The sequence below is a fragment of the Jaculus jaculus genome, chromosome 21 (assembly GCF_020740685.1).
Source record: "Jaculus jaculus isolate mJacJac1 chromosome 21, mJacJac1.mat.Y.cur, whole genome shotgun sequence".
In the NCBI taxonomy this organism is placed as follows: domain Eukaryota; kingdom Metazoa; phylum Chordata; class Mammalia; order Rodentia; family Dipodidae; genus Jaculus; species Jaculus jaculus.
Window position 1 is genome coordinate 11,481,052 of NC_059122.1, and position 18,960 is coordinate 11,500,011.

The 18,960-nt window shown below is 53.3% G+C and overlaps 1 protein-coding gene across 3 annotated transcripts; it reads left to right on the forward strand.

Annotated features, from left to right (window-relative positions):
• The first annotated feature begins 82 nt into the window (after positions 1–82).
• On the forward strand, positions 83–18,499 carry Akap8 (A-kinase anchoring protein 8). 3 transcript variants are annotated; one of them, XM_045139156.1, is made up of 14 exons: positions 83–171; positions 2,178–2,216; positions 3,975–4,007; positions 4,598–4,874; positions 5,198–5,693; positions 6,131–6,260; positions 6,452–6,498; positions 7,083–7,116; positions 10,078–10,165; positions 13,847–13,988; positions 14,251–14,344; positions 14,776–14,906; positions 16,803–16,898; positions 17,870–18,499. In XM_045139156.1, exons 1-14 carry the CDS (start codon positions 153–155, stop codon positions 18,287–18,289), a joined length of 2,046 nt encoding a protein of 681 aa, XP_044995091.1. In that variant the 5' UTR covers positions 83–152; the 3' UTR covers positions 18,290–18,499. The 3 variants fall into 3 exon arrangements, with proteins under 3 accessions (XP_044995091.1, XP_044995093.1, XP_044995092.1); XM_045139158.1 differs by lacking the exon at positions 83–171 and adding an exon at positions 728–912; XM_045139157.1 differs by lacking the exon at positions 83–171 and adding an exon at positions 1,294–1,315.
• The last annotated feature ends 461 nt before the right edge of the window (positions 18,500–18,960 follow it).

Consider the following 18,960-nt stretch of genomic DNA (forward strand, 5'->3'; position numbering starts at 1 on the left):
GTCGCAACCCGGAAGGCTGGGGCGGAGCCTCCCCGGCGGCGGCCAATGAGAGCGTGCGGAGGGAGTGACGCTCTGGCGAGGGACGCGCGTTGAACGCACGCGCCGTGAGAGCGGCTTGGGAGAGCGCTCGCTGCCTGGGACGCGGAGGCGCCATGGAGCAGAGCTACGGAGGTCAGTGGCGGGCGCTCCGGGGCGGCAAGCCGTCCGCGCGAGGGGTTCGCGGGCCTGGGCCTGGGGCGGGCGTCCGTTCCGCCCGGCGGAGTTGGTCGGAGGCGCGCGCGCCGCTTATTGGGCCTCGTCGCCGTCGCTCCCGGGGGCGCTGCGTGCGGATTGGCCGGCGGGAGCCCGGAGCGGAAGAGGCTCGGCGGGCGGACGGCGCCGCAGGCTCGTGGAGGGCGGGGGCCGGGGCGCCTCGGCCTCCTGCATCGCCCGGCCTGGCGGAGACCGCGCGGCGCGGGCCTCGGCCTGGGTCCCCCGGCGCCCGCCCGCTCCCCTGCCCCCGCTCCCTCCCTCTTCTGTCTGCCGGGGGCCCGCAAGATGGCGGCTGCAGGGCGGGGCCGGCGGGCGCGGTGCGGGCTTCCCCGCGAGAGGGGCGCCCAGCCGGGGCCTGGCGGCGGGCGGGGGCCCGGGGTCGCGTGCTGAAAAGCCGAGCGGGGCCTGAGCGGGCGCGGGCCGTGTCTCCGCAGACTTGGCCTTGCTCCCTGCGGCAGGGCGCACGGTGGAGCTCCCCGCTCTCCGCGCCCTTCCGAGGCTCTTGTTTGAAAGCCGCTTCTGCCGGCCGGGTGGGGGCTTGCAGTTGAACCCAAGCTAGGCCTGGGTCGAGAGCGCGGTCGGCTTGCAGCCTCTGGGGAAGGCGGGCGCTTGGAGAGGTGGCACCCTCCAAGTGGGATGGCCCGCAAGCCTGAGTGCGAGGTGTGTGCCTGTAAGGTTTGGCCTGGCTCTCTCCGCACCTCTCAGGAGTCTGGCTACATCTACCCTTATTTGCTTTAACTTCTGTCATAATCTTGTGTCCCGGTGTCCCCCATTTTCGACTTGCCAGAAACATTTCAGACTCGGCACCTGTCTTGTCGAAGAACACTTTTGAGACAAAGTAAATGGATCCCAGAGAAGCTTGGTTACAAATCTGATCGTGCACCTCGCATGCACGCAGACTTTTTTCCCAAAAAGTTAGTCCCTTGTGATGATAATCCTTATGGCTGCTTTTTTTGCCTTTTCGAGGTAGGGTCTCTAGCCCAAGCTGACCCGGAATTCTCTATGTAATCTCAACCTGGCCTTGAACTCTCAGTGGTCCTCCTACCCCTACCTGGGATGAAAGGTGTGGACCGCCACGCCCATTGGCTGTTTCTTCTCTATTTTTTATTTTTGTTTATTTTTATTTATTTATTTGAGAGCGCCGGGGGGGGGGGGCAGAGAGAGAATGAGAATGAGCGCACCAGGGCCTCCGGCCCCTGCAAACGAACTCCAGACGCGTGCGCCCCCTTGTGCATCTGGCTAACGTGGATCCTGGGGAATCAAGCCTCGAACCGGGGTTCTTAGGCTTCACAGGCCAGTGCTTAACCACCAAGCCATCTCTCCAGCCCTTTTTTTTTTTTTTAAGTTATTTATTTGCAAGCTCAGAGAGATAGAAGACAGACAGAACAAACTCTAGTCCGCCCTGTGTATCTGGCTTATGTGGGTACTGGGGAATCAAATTCAGGTGGTTAGGCTTCGCAGATAAGCACCTTAGCCGCTGAGCCATCTCTCCAGCCGAGACTTCTTGTTTAGCGAAGTGGGAAGGGGAAGACATACCTTATAGAGGTGTGCAGAAGGCAAAGGCACCTTGTGAGCCTTAGGTCCCTCTGCTCTGTGACATTTAGGGACAGCAGTGTCTGCCCAGTGCCTGACATGTCTGCATGCAATAGGAACTATTTTAGTGGTGGGTGAGGGTTCACAAGTTCATTCCCGTTTGTGGAGAAGGAGCCCACTTGTCTGCTATGGAGGGCTGAACATGGAGGGCGCTTGATCCTTTTTCTCTGCATCCTGTCCTGTGCCATCGAAGCTCAGTTCCTTTCCCATATTTTGTGTGTGTGTGTGTGTGTGGTGGTTGCTCGGCTGGCAGAGTCCTGTGAAGGGAGACCCTCAGTAACCCCCATGCTGTTGTGTGTTGAATACGATTTTAATACAGGGTCTTTTGACAGGCTATGGGCCATGGAGTGCTGGACCTGCCAACACCCAGGGTAAGTGCTTGGGCCCTGCTTGGTGGGTGAGGAGGCATGGACTAACCTCATGGTGGAGGCAACAGCATGGCAGTTTTCAGTGGAGCAGTTCCTTCTTTTGTTTGTTTATTTTTTTTTAAGGCAGAGTGGTTTGCTGATTACTGCCTGCAACCCTCCTTCCCACCCCTCCCCACCCCCGCCTGCCCGTCCGCCTGTCCCTGTTTTTCTTTTAAAATTGGGCAGGTTGCTCAGTAGTAGATTGTGTGCTTGACATGGAAGTGGCTTGTGACATTGCATTAGTATTTCATGTTAAAATCGGAGCCAGGTGTGGTGGCTCACACTTTTACTTTCAGATCACATACAATCTTGGGGGCTGAGGTAGGGTCTTAATGAGCTCCAGGTTAGCCTGGGCTACAGTGAGACCCTGCTATAAGAGTACCAAAAAAAGGGTCAGGGAATGTTTTTCGATGTGTTTTTCTTTTATTTGAAAGTATAAAGCCTGGGCTAGAGAGGTGGCTTAGGGGTTAAAGCTCTTGCCTGTGAAGCCTAAGGACTCAGGCTCAATTCCGCCAGTACCCATGTAATTCAGATGCACAAGGTGGCACATTGGTAATTCATTTGCAGTGGCTGGAGGCCCTGGCATCCCATATTCATTTATATTGTTTCTCTCTTTCTGTCCCTACCTAAAAAAAAAAAAAAAAAAGCCAATGACCTAAGTTCAATTCCCTGGTACCCACATAAAGCCAGAGGTACAGTGGCACATGCATCTGGAGGTCCTGGAGCGCTCCATTCTCTTTTTCTCTCTCTGCTTGAAAATAAGTAAAAATATTAAATTTAAAAAAAAAAACAACTGAAAAAAAAAAAAAAGGAGAGCTGGTTTACTGGTTAAGGTGCATGCCTGCGAAGCCAAAGGACCCAGGTTCAGTTCCGCAGTACCAACGTCAGGCCACATGCACAAGGGTGTGCTTGGGTCTGGAGTTTGTTTACAGTGGCTAGAAGCCCTGGCATGCCTATTACTGTCTCTTTCTTAAATAAGTATTTTTAGCTGCGCGTGGTGGCACTCTTCAATACCAGCACTTGAGAGGCAGAGGTAGGAGAGTTGCTGTGAGTTTGAGGCCAGCCTGAGACTGCTTAGTGAAGTCCAGGTCAGCCTGAGCTAGAGCAAGACCCTACCTCGAAAAGACATAAATAAATATATTCAAAACATACGGCCATTCCTAGCTTGAGAGCTGCTGTTGCAGAGGACAAAGGCTTTCTCTGTGTTCCAGACCTGGCACACGTCCCATTAAGAGCACCGTTACAAGCAAGGCCACTTTTCTGTGCATCACCCTTTGCCTCTCCCAGGAAGAGGCCTCCAGGACACCTGTGGCACATCACATGCCCTCATTAAGTTAGGACGTGACTTTCCACTGATGTTCTGCTGCTACGGTTGGCAGCACCTGGGTGCTGGCCCCTGTGACCCTGTGTACACGCTTCCTTTCCCTGGCTCGTAGGGAAGAGGTTGGCCTTGCCTGGGAGAAACCTTGGGTCTGCTTAGTGCCCATTCTGTACCCGAGCATGCTGAGGAGCACAGCCTCGCTGGTGGCATGAGGTGATCTCTTGCCAGGTCACATGCTTAGTGGGGCGGGCCACCAGCAGTGTTTGGTTCCACGGCCCTTCCATTGACGGGCAGCGGGTGCTTGTGCAGGTGTGGCTGCTGGGGACTAGCCTCATAAGCTCTCCCTTGGGGTTGAGCACTGTTCTGCTAGGAATAACGCTTGTGCTTTTGTATCCTCTAAGGTACCTACGGAAGCAGTATGGCCAGCTGGCAAGGTACGTCCTGAGTATCTTCAGGTTGGCAAGTAAGCCTCTTAGCAGCCACCTAGAGGGCCTGGGATCCCCTCCGTTGGGGGCTGCTGTTCCCAGCGAAGGCACTGGGGCACAACAAGGGGGTTTATTGGCAAGAGCTTGTGCTTATATTACAGAGCAGCAGCTCTTAAGTGGCTTTGTCAACACCGTAAACTGCCCTTCCCGAGCTCTTAGCAGGCTCTGGCTTTGGATAGGGGACAAGTCCTGGTGTCTATAACCGAAAACCTGGTGCAGGCCAGTGTGGTGGCGCACGCCTCTAATCCCGGCACTCAGGGGGCAGAGGTAGGAGGTTCGCCGTGATTTTGAGGCCACCCCGAGATGACATAGGGAATTCCAGGTCAGCCGCGCTAGAGTGAGACCCCACTTTGAAAAAAACAAAGTAAATAAGCACATGTTTAAGAAAGCGGAAAACCCTGCTGCAAGCTAAGACGACCTCTTGCCAGGTCTCGCACTCAGTGGGGAGTGCTGCCAGCAGTGTTTGGTTTCCTGGCCCTTCCATTGACGGGGACTCCCCAGGGCTGAAGTGTGACATGGCTCCTCTCTTCCCCTGGCAGGTTATGACAGCTACAACTACTACAGTGCTCAGAGCGCCGCTGTGTCTGCGGGAGCGTCATACAGCTACGGCCCAGCCTCGTGGGAGGCCAAGGCCAGCGACGGTGGCCTGGCAGTCGGGGGCTCTGCTGTGCACATGGCCTCTTTTGGCCCAGAGCCTTGTGTTGACAATTCTGACTCCCTTATTGCGAAGATCAACCAGCGTTTGGACATGTTGTCCAAGGAAGGAGGCAGGGGCGGGAGCGGCGGCAGTGGGGAAGGCATGCAGGATCGGGAGAGGTGATTACAGCCTTGAGCTCTTCCCAGGGGACCCCTGCCTGCGTGGCCTCATTCAGATGACAGTGGCAGACATGAGACTTCACTGAAGGCTTCCTCCGTGGAGGGTGGAAGGCCTGGTCATAAGTGTGACGTCACATCCCTTATTTCTTCGACTAGGGCAGAGCTCCGTGCTCCTCACTAGCAGTGTTTGCGCGGGGCTCCGGTCTGCCTCTGGCCAGCCAGGTGGTGTGCGTGTAATGTCGTAGCAGGAGGGCGCGGGCGGGCTGCTGGTGGGCGGGCTTCGGTGGCTGCTGCTCTCCTCACGGGCTGTGCTTCTCTTGCAGCGCCTTCCGCGTCCAGCCGTACGAGTCTTACGACTCCAGGCCTTGTGTGCCTGAGCCCAACCCTTACCGCCCTGGCTATAGCTATGACTATGACTTCGAGCTGGGGGCCAGTCGCAGTAGTAGCTTTGGAGGCCACTATAACGACTGCCGGGACCCCGTCCGTGAGCGGGGCTCCCTTGATGGCTTCGTGAGGGGCCGTGGCCAGAGCCAAGGCCAGGGCCGCTTCCAAGACCGGAGTGCCTCCAGCACCTTCATACGCAGTGACCCGTTCCTGCCACCCTCTGCTGCTTCTGAGCCCCTCACCACTTCCTGGAACGAGCTGAACTACATGGGTGGGCGTGGTCTAGGAGGGCCCTCTGTCGGCAGACCCCCTGCTCCTGTGTTTTCTCAGTCCATGGCCCCTGACTACGGCATGGTGGGCATGCCAGGGGTGGGCGGATATGGTAACACCGTGCCCTATGGATGTGGTCGGCCCCAGGCTCGGATGCGGGATTGGGTAAGCATTCACCATCTTGTGGGTCTCACCTTTGCTAACAGCTTTGTTAAGGCAAAGTTTATATACCACAAGGTCCACTCACTTTTCAGTGTACAATTCCAGTTTCAGTGAGTTTAATGCTATCCAGTTTTAGAATATTCCCATCGACTCAAAGAAGCCTGCCCATTAGCACTCATTCACCATCCTTTCCCCCAGCCCCCGACACTCATCTGCTTCCTGTGGGTTGCCTGCTCTAGACATTTCCTGTCAGTGAATCACACACACACTATGCAGGTTTTTGTGACAGGTTGCTTAAAGCTTAATGTTTTATTTGAATTTCAACTCTGATACCACTTTTTGAAAAGAAGTCCTTTGTTCTCTAAACTTGCACCCCTTCATCTGTGTGGGACGTCTTAATGGTCCAGATTAATGACACAAGAATGTGCTTGTATTCCTAGCCCAGGAGAAGAGGGTTTGAGCGCTTTGGAGCAGACAGCATGGGCAGGAAGCGGAAGCAGTTTACCATGTACGAGGAGCCAGATGCCAAATTGGCCCGGGCTGAGAGTGAAGGAGATTTGTCTGAAAACGGTATGCCCCGGAGCTCCTGGGCCAGGTTTGGGTGAAGATGAGTAGATGAGAAGATGCGCAGAGCTTGAAGGTGGTAGCTTCCACTAATGCCCCTTAGCCCTACCTTTGCTTGCTTAGTGGGCTTGGGCGCACGAGAACGCAGTGGGCTCCCTGCCTAGAGCCTGAACATTCCTATTTTCTATGTCTGGCAGATGATGGAGCTGCTGACTTGCGGTCAGGAGATGAAGAGTTCAGGGGTGTAAGTCCACCTTTTCCCTCGAGGGTCCTGTTTTTACTATTCTGCCTCTGGCTTTATCCCAACTGATAACCTGGTCTTTAGCACCTTTTTTCAGTCAGTACGAGAATTAGCATCCCGTGGACTGAAACGAGTATTTGTGAGAGCACATGTGTGCACCAGGGACTCCAGCCACTGCACCGAGCTCTAAAACACCTGTGCCCCTGTGTGCACCTGGCTTCCGTGGGTCCTGGGGACTCGAACCTGACTCCACAGGTTTCACAGGCCAGCACCTTAACTGCTAAGCCACCTTCTGCCTGATGGAGTTCCTTTTTTTAGTTTTTTCAATTTTTATTTATTTACTTGAGAGAGAGAGAGAGAGAATGGGCACACCTTGTGCATCTGGCTTGCATGGGTTCTGGGGAATCAAACCTGGGTCCTTTGGCTTTGCCGGCAAGGGCCTTCACCACTCAGGCATCTCTCCGGCCCCAGTCTTACCACGCCAAGGTCTAGGGTGAGGCCTTCGAGCCAGGTAGTAACAGGCTCTGGGCTGGCTGTGGAGAGTTGTGGAGCTACCATGTCACTGCTGCTTGTGTTCCCTTTTCTAGGAGGATGACTTCTGTGACTCCGGGAAGCATAGAGGTAGGCGCTACCCAGTGTCTGTTGCCGCCTTCCTTGTCTGTCCCATGGTCACTGTCCAGCTCGGTCTGAGCCAGGCTGGGCTTTGGAGCGAGACAGGCCTGCGTGGAGGCCCCTGTGACTTGTGGAGGAGGGCTGCAGCTGTAGGCCCAGGCTGTGGCCTCACCCTGCTTTGCTGCAAAGTGTCAGGGGTGGGATTTGTTTAAAAGAAGTTCATCTGCCTCACTAGATGCAGTGCGTAGGGGTCCAAGAAGCTCGCCTCTGAGCATCTGTGACAGTCACCGATGAAGAGACCTTCAGAGATCTGAAGAGATAAAGAGCCCCCTCATCAGTGCAAGTCCCTGTATAATTTGTTGTCAGTTGCCAGCTGTGTTCCTGGCCTGTCTCCTGCCAGCTGCAGTGCCTGAGTGAGGGACAGAGGTCAGATGGCTGCTGTGCTCAGAATGAGGAGGGGGCGGGGGTTGGCTTGTACACCCAGGCCCAGGTCTGCAGGCAGTCATTGCTCAGCACATCTGGTCAGTACGGTATGAGAGCAGCAGATCCAGGAGCCCAAAGTGAGTAGAAAGTAGAATGGCAGCCTGTCCACAGTGAGTAGAAAGAGTAGAACAGCAGCCTGTCCACAGTGAGTAGAAAGAATAGAACAGCAGCCTGTCCACAGTGAGTAGAAAGAATAGAACAGCAGCCTGTCCACAGTGAGTAGAAAGAGTAGAACAGCAGCCTGTCCACAGTGAGTAGAAAGTAGAATGGCAGTCTGTCCACAGTGAGTAGAAAAAGTAGAACAGCAGCCTGTCCACAGTGAGTAGAAAGAATAGAACAGCAGCCTGTCCACAGTGAGTAGAAAGTAGAACAGCAGCCTGTCCACAGTGAGTAGAAAGTAGAACAGCAGCCTGTCCACAGTGAGTAGAAAGTAGAACAGCAGCCTGTCCACAGTGAGTAGAAAGTAGAATGGCAGCCTGTCCACAGTGAGTAGAAAGTAGAACAGCAGCCTGTCCACAGTGAGTAGAAAGTAGAACAGCAGCCTGTCCACAGTGAGTAGAAAGTAGAATGGCAGCCTGTCCACAGTGAGTAGAAAGTAGAACAGTAGCCTGTCCACAGTGAGTAGAAAGTAGAATGGCAGCCTGTCCACAGTGAGTAGAAAAAGTAGAACAGCAGCCTGTCCACAGTGAGTAGAAAGAATAGAACAGCAGCCTGTCCACAGTGAGTAGAAAGAATAGAACAGCAGCCTGTCCACAGTGAGTAGAAAGTAGAATGGCAGTCTATCCACAGTGAGTAGAAAAAGTAGAACAGCAGCCTGTCCACAGTGAGTAGAAAGAATAGAACAGCAGCCTGTCCACAGTGAGTAGAAAGTAGAATGGCAGTCTGTCCACAGTGAGTAGAAAAAGTAGAACAGCAGCCTGTCCACAGTGAGTAGAAAGAGTAGAACAGCAGCCTGTCCACAGTGAGTAGAAAGTAGAATGGCAGTCTGTCCACAGTGAGTAGAAAGTAGAATGGCAGTCTATCCACAGTGAGTAGAAAAAGTAGAACAGCAGCCTGTCCACAGTGAGTAGAAAGAATAGAACAGCAGCCTGTCCACAGTGAGTAGAAAGTAGAATGGCAGTCTGTCCACAGTGAGTAGAAAGAGTAGAACAGCAGCCTGTCCACAGTGAGTAGAAAGAGTAGAACAGCAGCCTGTCCACAGTGAGTAGAAAGTAGAACAGCAGCCTGTCCACAGTGAGTAGAAAAAGTAGAACAGCAGCCTGTCCACAGTGAGTAGAAAAAGTAGAACAGCAGCCTGTCCACAGTGAGTAGAAAGAATAGAACAGCAGCCTGTCCACAGTGAGTAGAAAGTAGAATGGCAGTGTGTCCCTGGAGGAGCATGGAGAAGGGGCCTGAGCTGCAGGGGCCTTAAGCTCACCTAGAAGCTACTTGTCTTTCCCCCTTTCCTAGCTGGCTACCCCCAGGATCATGGGCTCGTCTGGTCCCAGTAACACGAAAGCCTTTGGCTGGCCTCCTCCCCTTAGATCGTAAGCATAGCCAGGCCACCAGAAGTCCCTCACCTCACACGCTGTCCACAGCATGGGACCACACCCAGCACTCAGCAGCTCACGCAGCCGGGTAAATGCTAAAGCAAAGGTGCCGTGTTTGTTACGCACAGGTCCTGCTACCCAACCAGGATGACTTTGCTATTAAACAGCACTCATAGTTTCAGGCAGTGACCTCTTGCCAAAAGTCCCACACGTCCTTTTGAGAGGCTTCTGAGCAGCGCACGCCGGTCGCCATCTTCGTGGGACAGTCTCAGGACTGGCATCAGGGGTAGGGGTTACAGTTCAGATGCTTATCAAACCTTTTTCAGCATCCAGAGCCTGGGGATCCAGCCTGACCGCATGCTGGGATGCTGGCTGCGTGGCTCTCCATGGAGCTCTTGCGCCAGCCCCAGGGGATGGACGGGAGGGCCAATTGGTCTCTTCCCATTTTTGTTTCTAGGATTCTTCCCACACAGCCCTGGGAAAGCTCTAGGTTGGAAGGTCTAACTTCCACTCGGTGTGGAAGATAGAGATTGGGCCAGCAAGGACTGTCAGACCTGCTGAGGCCCTAGTTCAGACGAGGCCAACTGGACGGTCATCACAGCCCACCTAGAGGTGGGACGGAGGGCGGTAGCGCAGCTGCTCTGTGTGTGGGGAGATGTACTTCTCCTTAACCAGGACGGGGAGACCCAGTGACAGGCACCAGCCTGGACGAGCAGGCTGGAGGACAGAGTAGGCGGCCACGGGAGGAGTGGCGTGACTCCTCTGGGTTCTCGTCAAAGGCCCTGGCCTGTCAGGAGCCTTCAGTAGTTAGCTTCTCAGTGCCTTGGGGTATCCTGGCTCTGCCATACCCGGAGGTAGAAGCTGGGCAGTGTGGCTGCCAGGCTGCAGCATCCAGCTTGCTCCAGGAGCTGAGCTCCTGCAGGCTCGCCAGCATCTGAAAGCCACTTCTCTGTCATAGGAGACAAGGAGGACGAGGACGAGGACGTGAAAAAGAGAAGGGAGAAGCAACGGAGGAGAGACAGGATGCGTGACCGAGCAGCTGACAGGTGAGCCAGTGAGGCCGAGAGCAGTGCAGAGGGTGTGGAACCCGTATCCGGGCTCAAGAGGCGAGGGGCCCGAGACTGCCCTACGTTCAAGTGCCCACGTGAGACAGCTGAGTGGAGCAGAGACCCAGGAATCCTAGGAGTGGCATGAGCTCTCTTGGCTCCAGAATCAGACTCCAGCTCAAAATGAGGCCAGGTAGACAAGCGATGGGGCCAGACATGAAACACTGTCATCTGGCCACTGTGGGCACATTTATGGGGTGCTCCAGGGACACGTGCCTGTGCCCACCCTAGCAGAAGTTAACATAAATACAACATCTGCTAAAGGCAGTTGAGCCTGGACCTGCCTGTCCTCTGTACCTCTGTACCGCACAGGAGCGGGTAAGACCTGCGAAGTGAGTTGGCAGCATTTGGAAGTCGTTGGAAGTTCGGTTCCTGTTTGTGCTTGAGGAATCCACCTGTCCAACCTTTCTCCTCAGCTGGTGTGTGGTCATGCTGGTGTGTGGTCATGCTGGTGTGTGGCCATGCTGGTGTGTGGTCATGCTGGTGTGTGGCCATGCTGGTGTGTGGTCATGCTGGTGTGTGGCCATGCTGGTGTGTGGTCATGCTGGTGTGTGGCCATGCTGGTGTGTGGTCATGCTGGTGTGTGGCCATGCTGGTGTGTGGCCATGCTGGTGCGTGGCCATGCTGGTGTGTGGCCATGCTGGTGTGTGGTCATGCTGGTGTGTGGCCATGCTGGTGGTTATGGCCATGCTGGTGTGTGGTCATGCTGGTGTGTGGTCATGCTGGTGTGTGGTCATGCTGGTGGTTATGGCCATGCTGGTGTGTGGTCATGCTGGTGTGTGGTCATGCTGGTGGTTATGGCCATGCTGGTGTGTGGTCATGCTGGTGTGTGGTCATGCTGGTGTGTGGTCATGCTGGTGTGTGGCCATGCTGGTGTGTGGTCATGCTGGTGTGTGGTCATGGTGGTGGTATGGCCATGCTGGTGTGTGGCCATGCTGGTGGTTATGGCCATGCTGGTGTGTGGTCATGCTGGTGTGTGGTCATGCTGGTGTGTGGTCATGCTGGTGTGTGGCCATGCTGGTGTGTGGTCATGCTGGTGTGTGGCCATGCTGGTGTGTGGCCATGCTGGTGGTGTGGTCATGCTGGTGTGTGGCCATGCTGGTGGTATGGCCATGCTGGTGGTATGGCCATGCTGGTGTGTGGCCATGCTGGTGGTATGGCCATGCTGGTGTGTGGCCATGCTGGTGTGTGGTCATGCTGGTGTGTGGCCATGCTGGTGTGTGGTCATGCTGGTGTGTGGTCATGCTGGTGTGTGGTCATGCTGGTGTGTGGCCATGCTGGTGTGTGGCCATGCTGGTGGTTATGGCCATGCTGATGGTATGGCCATGCTGGTGTGTGGCCATGCTGGTGGTATGGCCATGCTGGTGTGTGGCCATGCTGGTGGTGTGGTCATGCTGGTGTGTGACCATGCTGGTGTGTGACCATGCTGGTGGGTTTATGTGCCCTGGGCCCTTCCCATAGGCCTGGCACTCAGCGTGCCAGAAAGTAACCCTCATTCTGCAAAGCCAGCAGGAAGGTTCCTTGGTGCTGGTCCAAGTCTAGAAATTCCAGATTTTGTCTTACAGTGGAATAAGAATATAAAATATGCCAGGTCCAGAGGGCATTGCTGTTACCGCACCATGGGCCAGCTTCTGGCTTAGTGGTTGAAGATGAGAATAGCCAAGGTCCATGAGTGTCTGCTTGCTGAGGCTTTGGCCACACGTGGTTCTGTGTGTGTATAATGAAGTGACTTAAGAGGGAGTCCTTTATCTTAAGGCCAAAGGGGGGACCGTGGTTTTCCAAATGCAGAGAGGTGTTAGGAAAAGTCATGACTAGGCTAAGAAGCCAACAACCAGAATACTGGGCCACTTCTTTCCACATGCTCATCAGAATCCTTCATTTTCAAAATGATGGGAGGGTTTTTGTGTTTCCATGCTTCATGGAAACTGAGATGAAATTTGTTTTCATGGTGCTGGGGGTGGAGCTTAGTGCTGGGTAAGTGCTTTACTACTGAAAGAAATCTCTAGTCTCTGTGCTGGACCAAAGATCTCAGAGGAAGTTGGATTGTCTAGGGCGGTGGAGGTGTGTTTAAAATGTGAGTGCTCTGTATCTCTTCATCAGCATCTTTTTAAAAAGCACTCATTTATTTGAGGGGGAGAGGAGGAGAGAATGAGAAAGAGAACAGGTGCGCCACAATGCCCTTCATCTTCATGTAAACTCCAGATGCATGTGCCACTTTGTACACCTGGCTCTACATCGGTACTGAGGAATCAAACCTGGACTACCAGGCTTCCCAAGCAAGTGACTTTCAACTGCTGAGCCATCTTGTCAGCCCTTTCATTAGTTTAATAGCCCTGCACATGAGACTGCGGTTCTCTGAAAGGAGCATCTGCAAAAGCAAATTCTTGGGGTGCCTGCAGGAGCAAAGCCTGCTCCAGGTGTCGGCCACCACTCCCACATTCTTGCCCCACAAGGGCTGCAACGCCCTGGGCAGGAGCTCCCAGCCTGGTGTCCTGGGACCTGCTCTCTGCCTGTACCGTTCAGTCTGCTTGTGTCGGGTAGTTTTCAAAGTACATGATAGCAGAACCTGATTTTTTTATCCTTGGAAGTGGGGGCTGGAGAGTGCTTTCCGAGCAAGGGGTGGGACCAATCCCCATCTTCTCCTTTGCCCCCCCAAGCAAATGCCAGGTCCTCTTTCAGTGGAGTCTCTGGGAGACTGACCTTGTTGTATGGGTGGTGGTTTTGTCTCCTGGAGGTAGGCTGTCACTCTAGCCCCTGCTGACCTGGAACTCACGCTAGTTAAAGGCTGGCCTCAGACTCACAGCCCTCTTCCTACCTTTGCCTCCTGAGTACAGGGATTAAAGGCGTGCACGCCCACGCCCAGATTGTATGAGTTTTTGGTTATATGCGGTCTTCAGCAATTTTTCCCTCAAAAGGTTGCTGTAAGTCATTGCACTGGCTACTGAGAGAAAAACATCTGGGAAGCTTTGGTGTTAAGTCCTAGAGCCTTAGAACAACGAACAGCCTGTGGGTCTCCACGCTGGGTGTCCTGGCCCGGAGGCGTGGGTGTAATGCTGGTCTGTTGTGCCAACAAGGCTGTGCTCCATTCTTCAGGGGGGACCTTGGTATAAGTGCTGTACTTCCTCCCCACAAGAGGAGTCTGTCTCCAAGCTGAGCCTTGTGGTTCCGACCTATGTTCTCAGAGATAGGAGGATGGCCCTGAGGGTAAGGCCAGTTTTGGTTATAGAATTAGACTGTCTTAAAAAAAAAATCCCAACACTCAGGAGGCAGAGGTAGGAGGATCTCTGTGAGTTCAAGGCCACCCTGAAACTCCATGGTGAATTCCAGGTCTGTCTGGGCTAGAACCCTTCCCTTAAAAAAACCAAAAAAGAAAAAATCAAGCCGGGGTGGTGGTGCACACCTTTATATAATTCCAGTACTTGGGAAGCAGAGGTAGAATTGTCATGAGTTTGAGGCCACCCTGAGACTACATAGTGAATTCTGGGTCAGCCTGAGCTAGAGTGAGATCCTACATCAAAAAAAAAAAAAAGGGAAAAAAAAATCAGACTTCCTTTGCATGTGAGCTCTGCCTGGAGGTGAGCTGATGAGACCTGCATCACAACTTTGCGTTTCCTTCCTAAGGATTCAGTTTGCCTGTTCTGTGTGCAAGTTTCGTAGCTTTGATGACGAAGAAATCCAGAAACATCTGCAAAGCAAATTTCACAAAGAGACGCTACGGTTTATAAGCACCAAGCTGCCTGACAAGACAGTGGAATTTCTCCAGGTAAAGACAGTAGGCTTCCCCTGCTGTGCTCACGCATGGCCCTGCAGGTGTCAGGATTCCCTGTAGAGGAGGAAAGGGAAGCAAGAGGCCTAATTATGGTACAGTTTCCTCTTCGCAGTTCAGGCAGTTGTCTAGATCGCCAGGTCATGGAGCAGTAGCAGAACCATCACAGGCTCTGCCCACAGAGCTGTTCCAGTGACGTCGGCTCGCTCTCCGTACAGTTGTCCTCGTTTCATTTTGTGGTGTTTCCTAATCCTTGTAGGAGTACATCGTAAACAGGAATAAGAAGATTGAGAAGCGGCGTCAAGAACTGGTGGAGAAAGAGAGCCCCAAACCAAAGCCAGACCCATTCAAAGGTGAATTGTGATTTTAGGGCGTGGGTTATTCTGGGTGCACCTAAGACACAAGACTCAGCCCTTAGCTCTGCAGGGCTGGAGGGTAGCTGTGGTGGCCTGTCAGCACCACAAGAAGCACTGAGAGCTACCCGGGGCTGCTGAGCGGGGGAAGTCCAGTCCTCTGGGAGGAGCACCTAGCAGTGGAAAGCTTAGTGGAGGTCACGCCGCTCTCGGGACACCTGTCGGCGGTGATCAACAACTGCCTTCTGCCCTCTGGAATCAAGGGGCCAGGAGGAAGCGGGAAAGCTGACAAAGGGGTCACTTGTTCTGCGGCCACAGCCCAACAGGAGGACGGGCTGTACGTGGTCACATTCTTCCCTAACTGAATCCTTAGAAAGTGTGGCCTTTGGGGCGGGAAGAAGGAGCGAACACTTGATTGGGTTTCTTGGCAGGGATTGGCCAGGAGCACTTCTTCAAAAAAATTGAAGCAGCACACTGCCTGGCCTGCGACATGCTGATCCCCGCGCAGCCCCCGCTCCTGCAGCGGCACCTGCACTCTGCGGACCACAACCACAACCGCAGGGTGAGTTGACGGCTCACGCGGGCGGCTTCCTTTGGTGGGCATTCCCGGTTTGTACGCCTTAGCGCGAACGCTGACACGCGTGCGGCTCTTGCGTGGAGCCTATCCGCCGTCCCTTGGTGGTAAGCTGCTCCCTAGCTTCTATGAATTCTGAACATTTACCTTAATTCCCACCCACTTGAAGCCTGGTTTTAGTTTATGGGAGATAACTAATTCAAAGCACCACATTCCATCCCTGACTCCCATACACTGGACCGTCCATTGTGTAAAATGCCGTGCATTCAGTCCACATTTAAAAGTCCCAACACTGTTCAAACATCCCCACAGTCCAAGCTCTCTTAACTATAAGTCGTAAAACCAAAACACATAAGAGAACAGAGGAGACGTTCATGCTGCAAAAGACGGCACAGGAAGGAAAGATCCTGCAGCCAGCTCTGTGACACCTGTCACCAGTCACAGAGCTTCTGGAGCAAGAGGCTTTCTTAAGGCCAGGAGTTTGAGGTCAGCCTGGGTAACATAGTAGAGCTGTCTATTTTTCTTAAAAAGTAAGGAAATCTGTTGCTTCGAATTTGCTTATTTTTTACTTGGGGGGGTGTTGAAGGAAGGTTGCACTAGCCAGGCAGGCTTGGAGCTCGTGGCAGTGCTTGTGCCTCAGCCTAAGTGATGGGATTAAAGGTAACCTGGCTCTAGATGTCACTGACACAGTGACTGGTTTGAGAACATCCCATGCAGATCGCACAGGACTGCTCCGCTGCTGAGAGGATGCTTCTGTAAGGTGTAGGCTGAGGGCGGTTCAGACATCTCCACGGCCGGGGAGGGCTGAGCTGTGTCTGGCTTTCTTTGCTGATGGGGCTTAAGCTTGCACATCTGACCCTGGGGTCGGCACGTAGCAAGGGATGCTTATTTTACTTACTTACTTGTAGAAAGATACCATTGGTTCTCCATGTATGTGTCCACATGCATGGGTTGAACTAAGTAGGGAATGAAACCATTTTGGGGGGAATTTCACCAAGTGTAGACTTTTTTTCTCAATATTCACTCAGCCATATATCATAGCAGCTGTTTGCATAGGTTTAAATTATTAGGTTTAAGAGAGAGAGTATGTGGGTAGGTTCTGTACACACAATGCCATCTTAAAAAAAAACAATTTATTTGTAAGGAGGGGAGGGGTCCAGAGAGAGGTGCACCAGGGCCTATAGCCACTGCAAACACACTTCAGATGCATGCACCATGTTGTGCATCTATAACTGTGCCATTTTAGATAAAGGGCTTAGAGTGTCTTTGGGCGTGTTATCTAGAAGGCCTTGGATCCAGTCTGCTGCAGATAAAAAGGATGAGTGGGTTCATCCCTGAGTATGAGTTTGATCAGTGGCTCAGCTGCCAGTGGTACACTCTTGTAGCCACAGATGATAACCGGAAGGTGTGGGTTCCCTGTGATCTGCTTGCCTCCCCCGGTTAACTGAAGAACTCAACAGCTGTCCACTGCTCTCCGCCTCTTGTAAAGATCAGCAGGAGAGCAGTCTACAAGCAGGGACTGGATGCAAGCCCCAGAGCAGTCACAGCAGTGGGCCCAAGACCGCCTGTGAAGTCCACACAACCCAAATCTAAAAGGCTTGCCCACTCCCTGAAGTCCAAGATTTGTAAACGCTCTTTCTGAAGCTGAGTGTGGTTCATGGATGTCAGTGGATCTTTGCTTTTTTCTGCAGTTGATCAAAGCTCTTGGACGTAGTTCACTTTGTTCCAAAGGCGCCTTAGTACCTTCTTGCACACTTGCAGCTTGGCCTGTTGAGATTCTTTTCATGAAGCAGGGTGGTGGTTGCATGTTAGGACAGCGTGGCACTGCCTGACTGCTCTGTTCTCTTCACCATTTTAAAAGACCACCTTTGGTTACCTTTGCAGTTAGCTGCAGAACAGTTCAAGAAAACAAGTCTCCATGTGGCTAAGAGTGTTTTGAACAACAGGCATATTGTGAAGATGCTGGAAAAATACCTCAAGGTTTGTGCAAGATGTGGTTTGTTTTGTTGTCTGGGCATGTGGTACTGCTTAGTAGATTGGGGTGCATGGTACTGACCCCTGCCCCCACAAGAACCCTGAGCTATAGAGGAACGTGACAGCGAGCCAGCAGCTGTGGGTGATGTCTCACCCCACTGATCCCCAGTCTGATTGGTTGCTTAGGTGGGTGTCCCTTCACCACTCCATGGGCGTCCCTCCTGAAGCTGCGTGCTCAGAGGACAACCTTCCCTAGGTGCTGCAGGCCAGGGTGCAGTTGCGCTCCCTGCTAGTGCCTCTCAGCTCCCATGCAGTGGACACACGCAAGCGGGGCTGTTGGCTGCGCGTCTAAAACAAAAACTGGGACTGGTTCACAGGATGCAGGCACTTGATTTCAAAGCCTGCTGGCGCAGGCATACTTCTCCAGTGCCAACCATAAAGCTGGACAATGTAGCCCCTGCTCTGGAGTCCGTTTGTAACTAAGAGGCCCTGGCACATCCATGCACACGTTCTCTCCTCCTGTCCCGCTTTCAAATAGTTTTCGTTTTACTTGCAAAATAGGGGCCGAGGGTAGAGTTCAGTGGTGGGCACAGTTAGATGTGTGATACAGGATTCCATTCCTAGCACCCTGCCCCCCTCCCAAAATAAATAAATAAATAAAAGTGCTTGTGTTTTGGCCAAGCTTTTCTAAGCTTGTAAGCTGCAAAAACCTGAAGGGAACTCTGTTGGTATAGTTCGCTGGCTTTTTAATAAGACTTTAAAAGATAGGGGGCACTAGGACCTTCTGCCTCTGCAGACAAACGCCAGATGCATCTGGCTTTACACGGGTACTTGAGAATTTAACCCAGGAGCAGGCTTTGCGGGGCTGCCTTTCACGCCTGAGCCATCTCCAACCTCAAGCCGGCTCGTTTTGCAGGCTTTGTTATTTGTTGCCCCTTCACGCGCTGGTCTCTGAGACTGGTGTTTCTTCCGTCCAGGGTGAGGACCCTTTCACCAGTGAAGCTGTCGATCCTGAAACTGAAGGAGATGGCAATTTAGGAGGTGAGGACAGAGAAGCGACACCAGAGGAGGTAGCAGCGGAAGTCCTGGCAGAGGTGATCACTGCCGCAGTGAGGGCTGTGGATGGGGACGGAGAGCTGGCTGACAGGGAGGGTCCCACGGACACAGTGGCGGCCAGTAGCGATGCCAGCACAGAACAGCCTCTCGGAGAGCCGGCCTGCGGAACAGCGTCTGAGAATGGAAACACCGAAAACAAGGCTGCAGGTGAGGCAGCAGCGGAGGTAGAAAATACTGTAACTGTTGCTCCTGTCCCAAGTGTCACCGGAGCAGAAGTGGGACACACGGATACAGAGCCCAGAGATGACCCAGCAGAGCGACCGATCCTCTCCCCCGTTTGAAGGGCTGTGTTCTCCTGTCTCGGCAGCGCTGAGGTGTGTGAGCTCGGCCTGATGAGAGACTGCCGGCCGTCCCAGCACAGACCGCGTGGCCCGTGTTGCACACCGGGGAAGCTTGCCTCTGCTTGCAGGCTGCAAAAAATACATGTCCCCAAGCAATCTTGAAGGCTGTCTTTACACTGCAGTTGGGAAAATAAAATGTGGGCAATTAGATTTTCAATGTACTTTGCTTGTTAAATACTGCCACTGGTTACTTTTTTGGTGGGGGAGGGATGCTTAGAAACATTCAGTGAAAGAAACAAAATCACTGTAAGGATTTTTTTTTTAATGTAGGCATTGATTTTGGCCAAGGGTTGAGTCTTGTTATGTACCCTAGGCTGCTCTCTCACTCCATCCTCCTGTCTGTCCAGCGCTAGGTTCACAGGTGTGTACTACCAGCCTGTTGAGCTTCCCTTCTGCAGTAGTTGTTACAGCAGTGACATCTACCAGTTACAGCTCAGGTGACGCCTAGAGCTGCTCTGGGGGAAGCACAGCGCCTGCCCTCAAGCCTGAGGAAGCCGGCTACAAACGTTTCCCAGGCTCAGTACCTGGCAGTCAGTTTACCTCCATTGTGTCCCTTCCCCTGCATTAAAGGCTGTTGGGCTAAACACTATTCCTTCAGAGGTTTTGTAGCT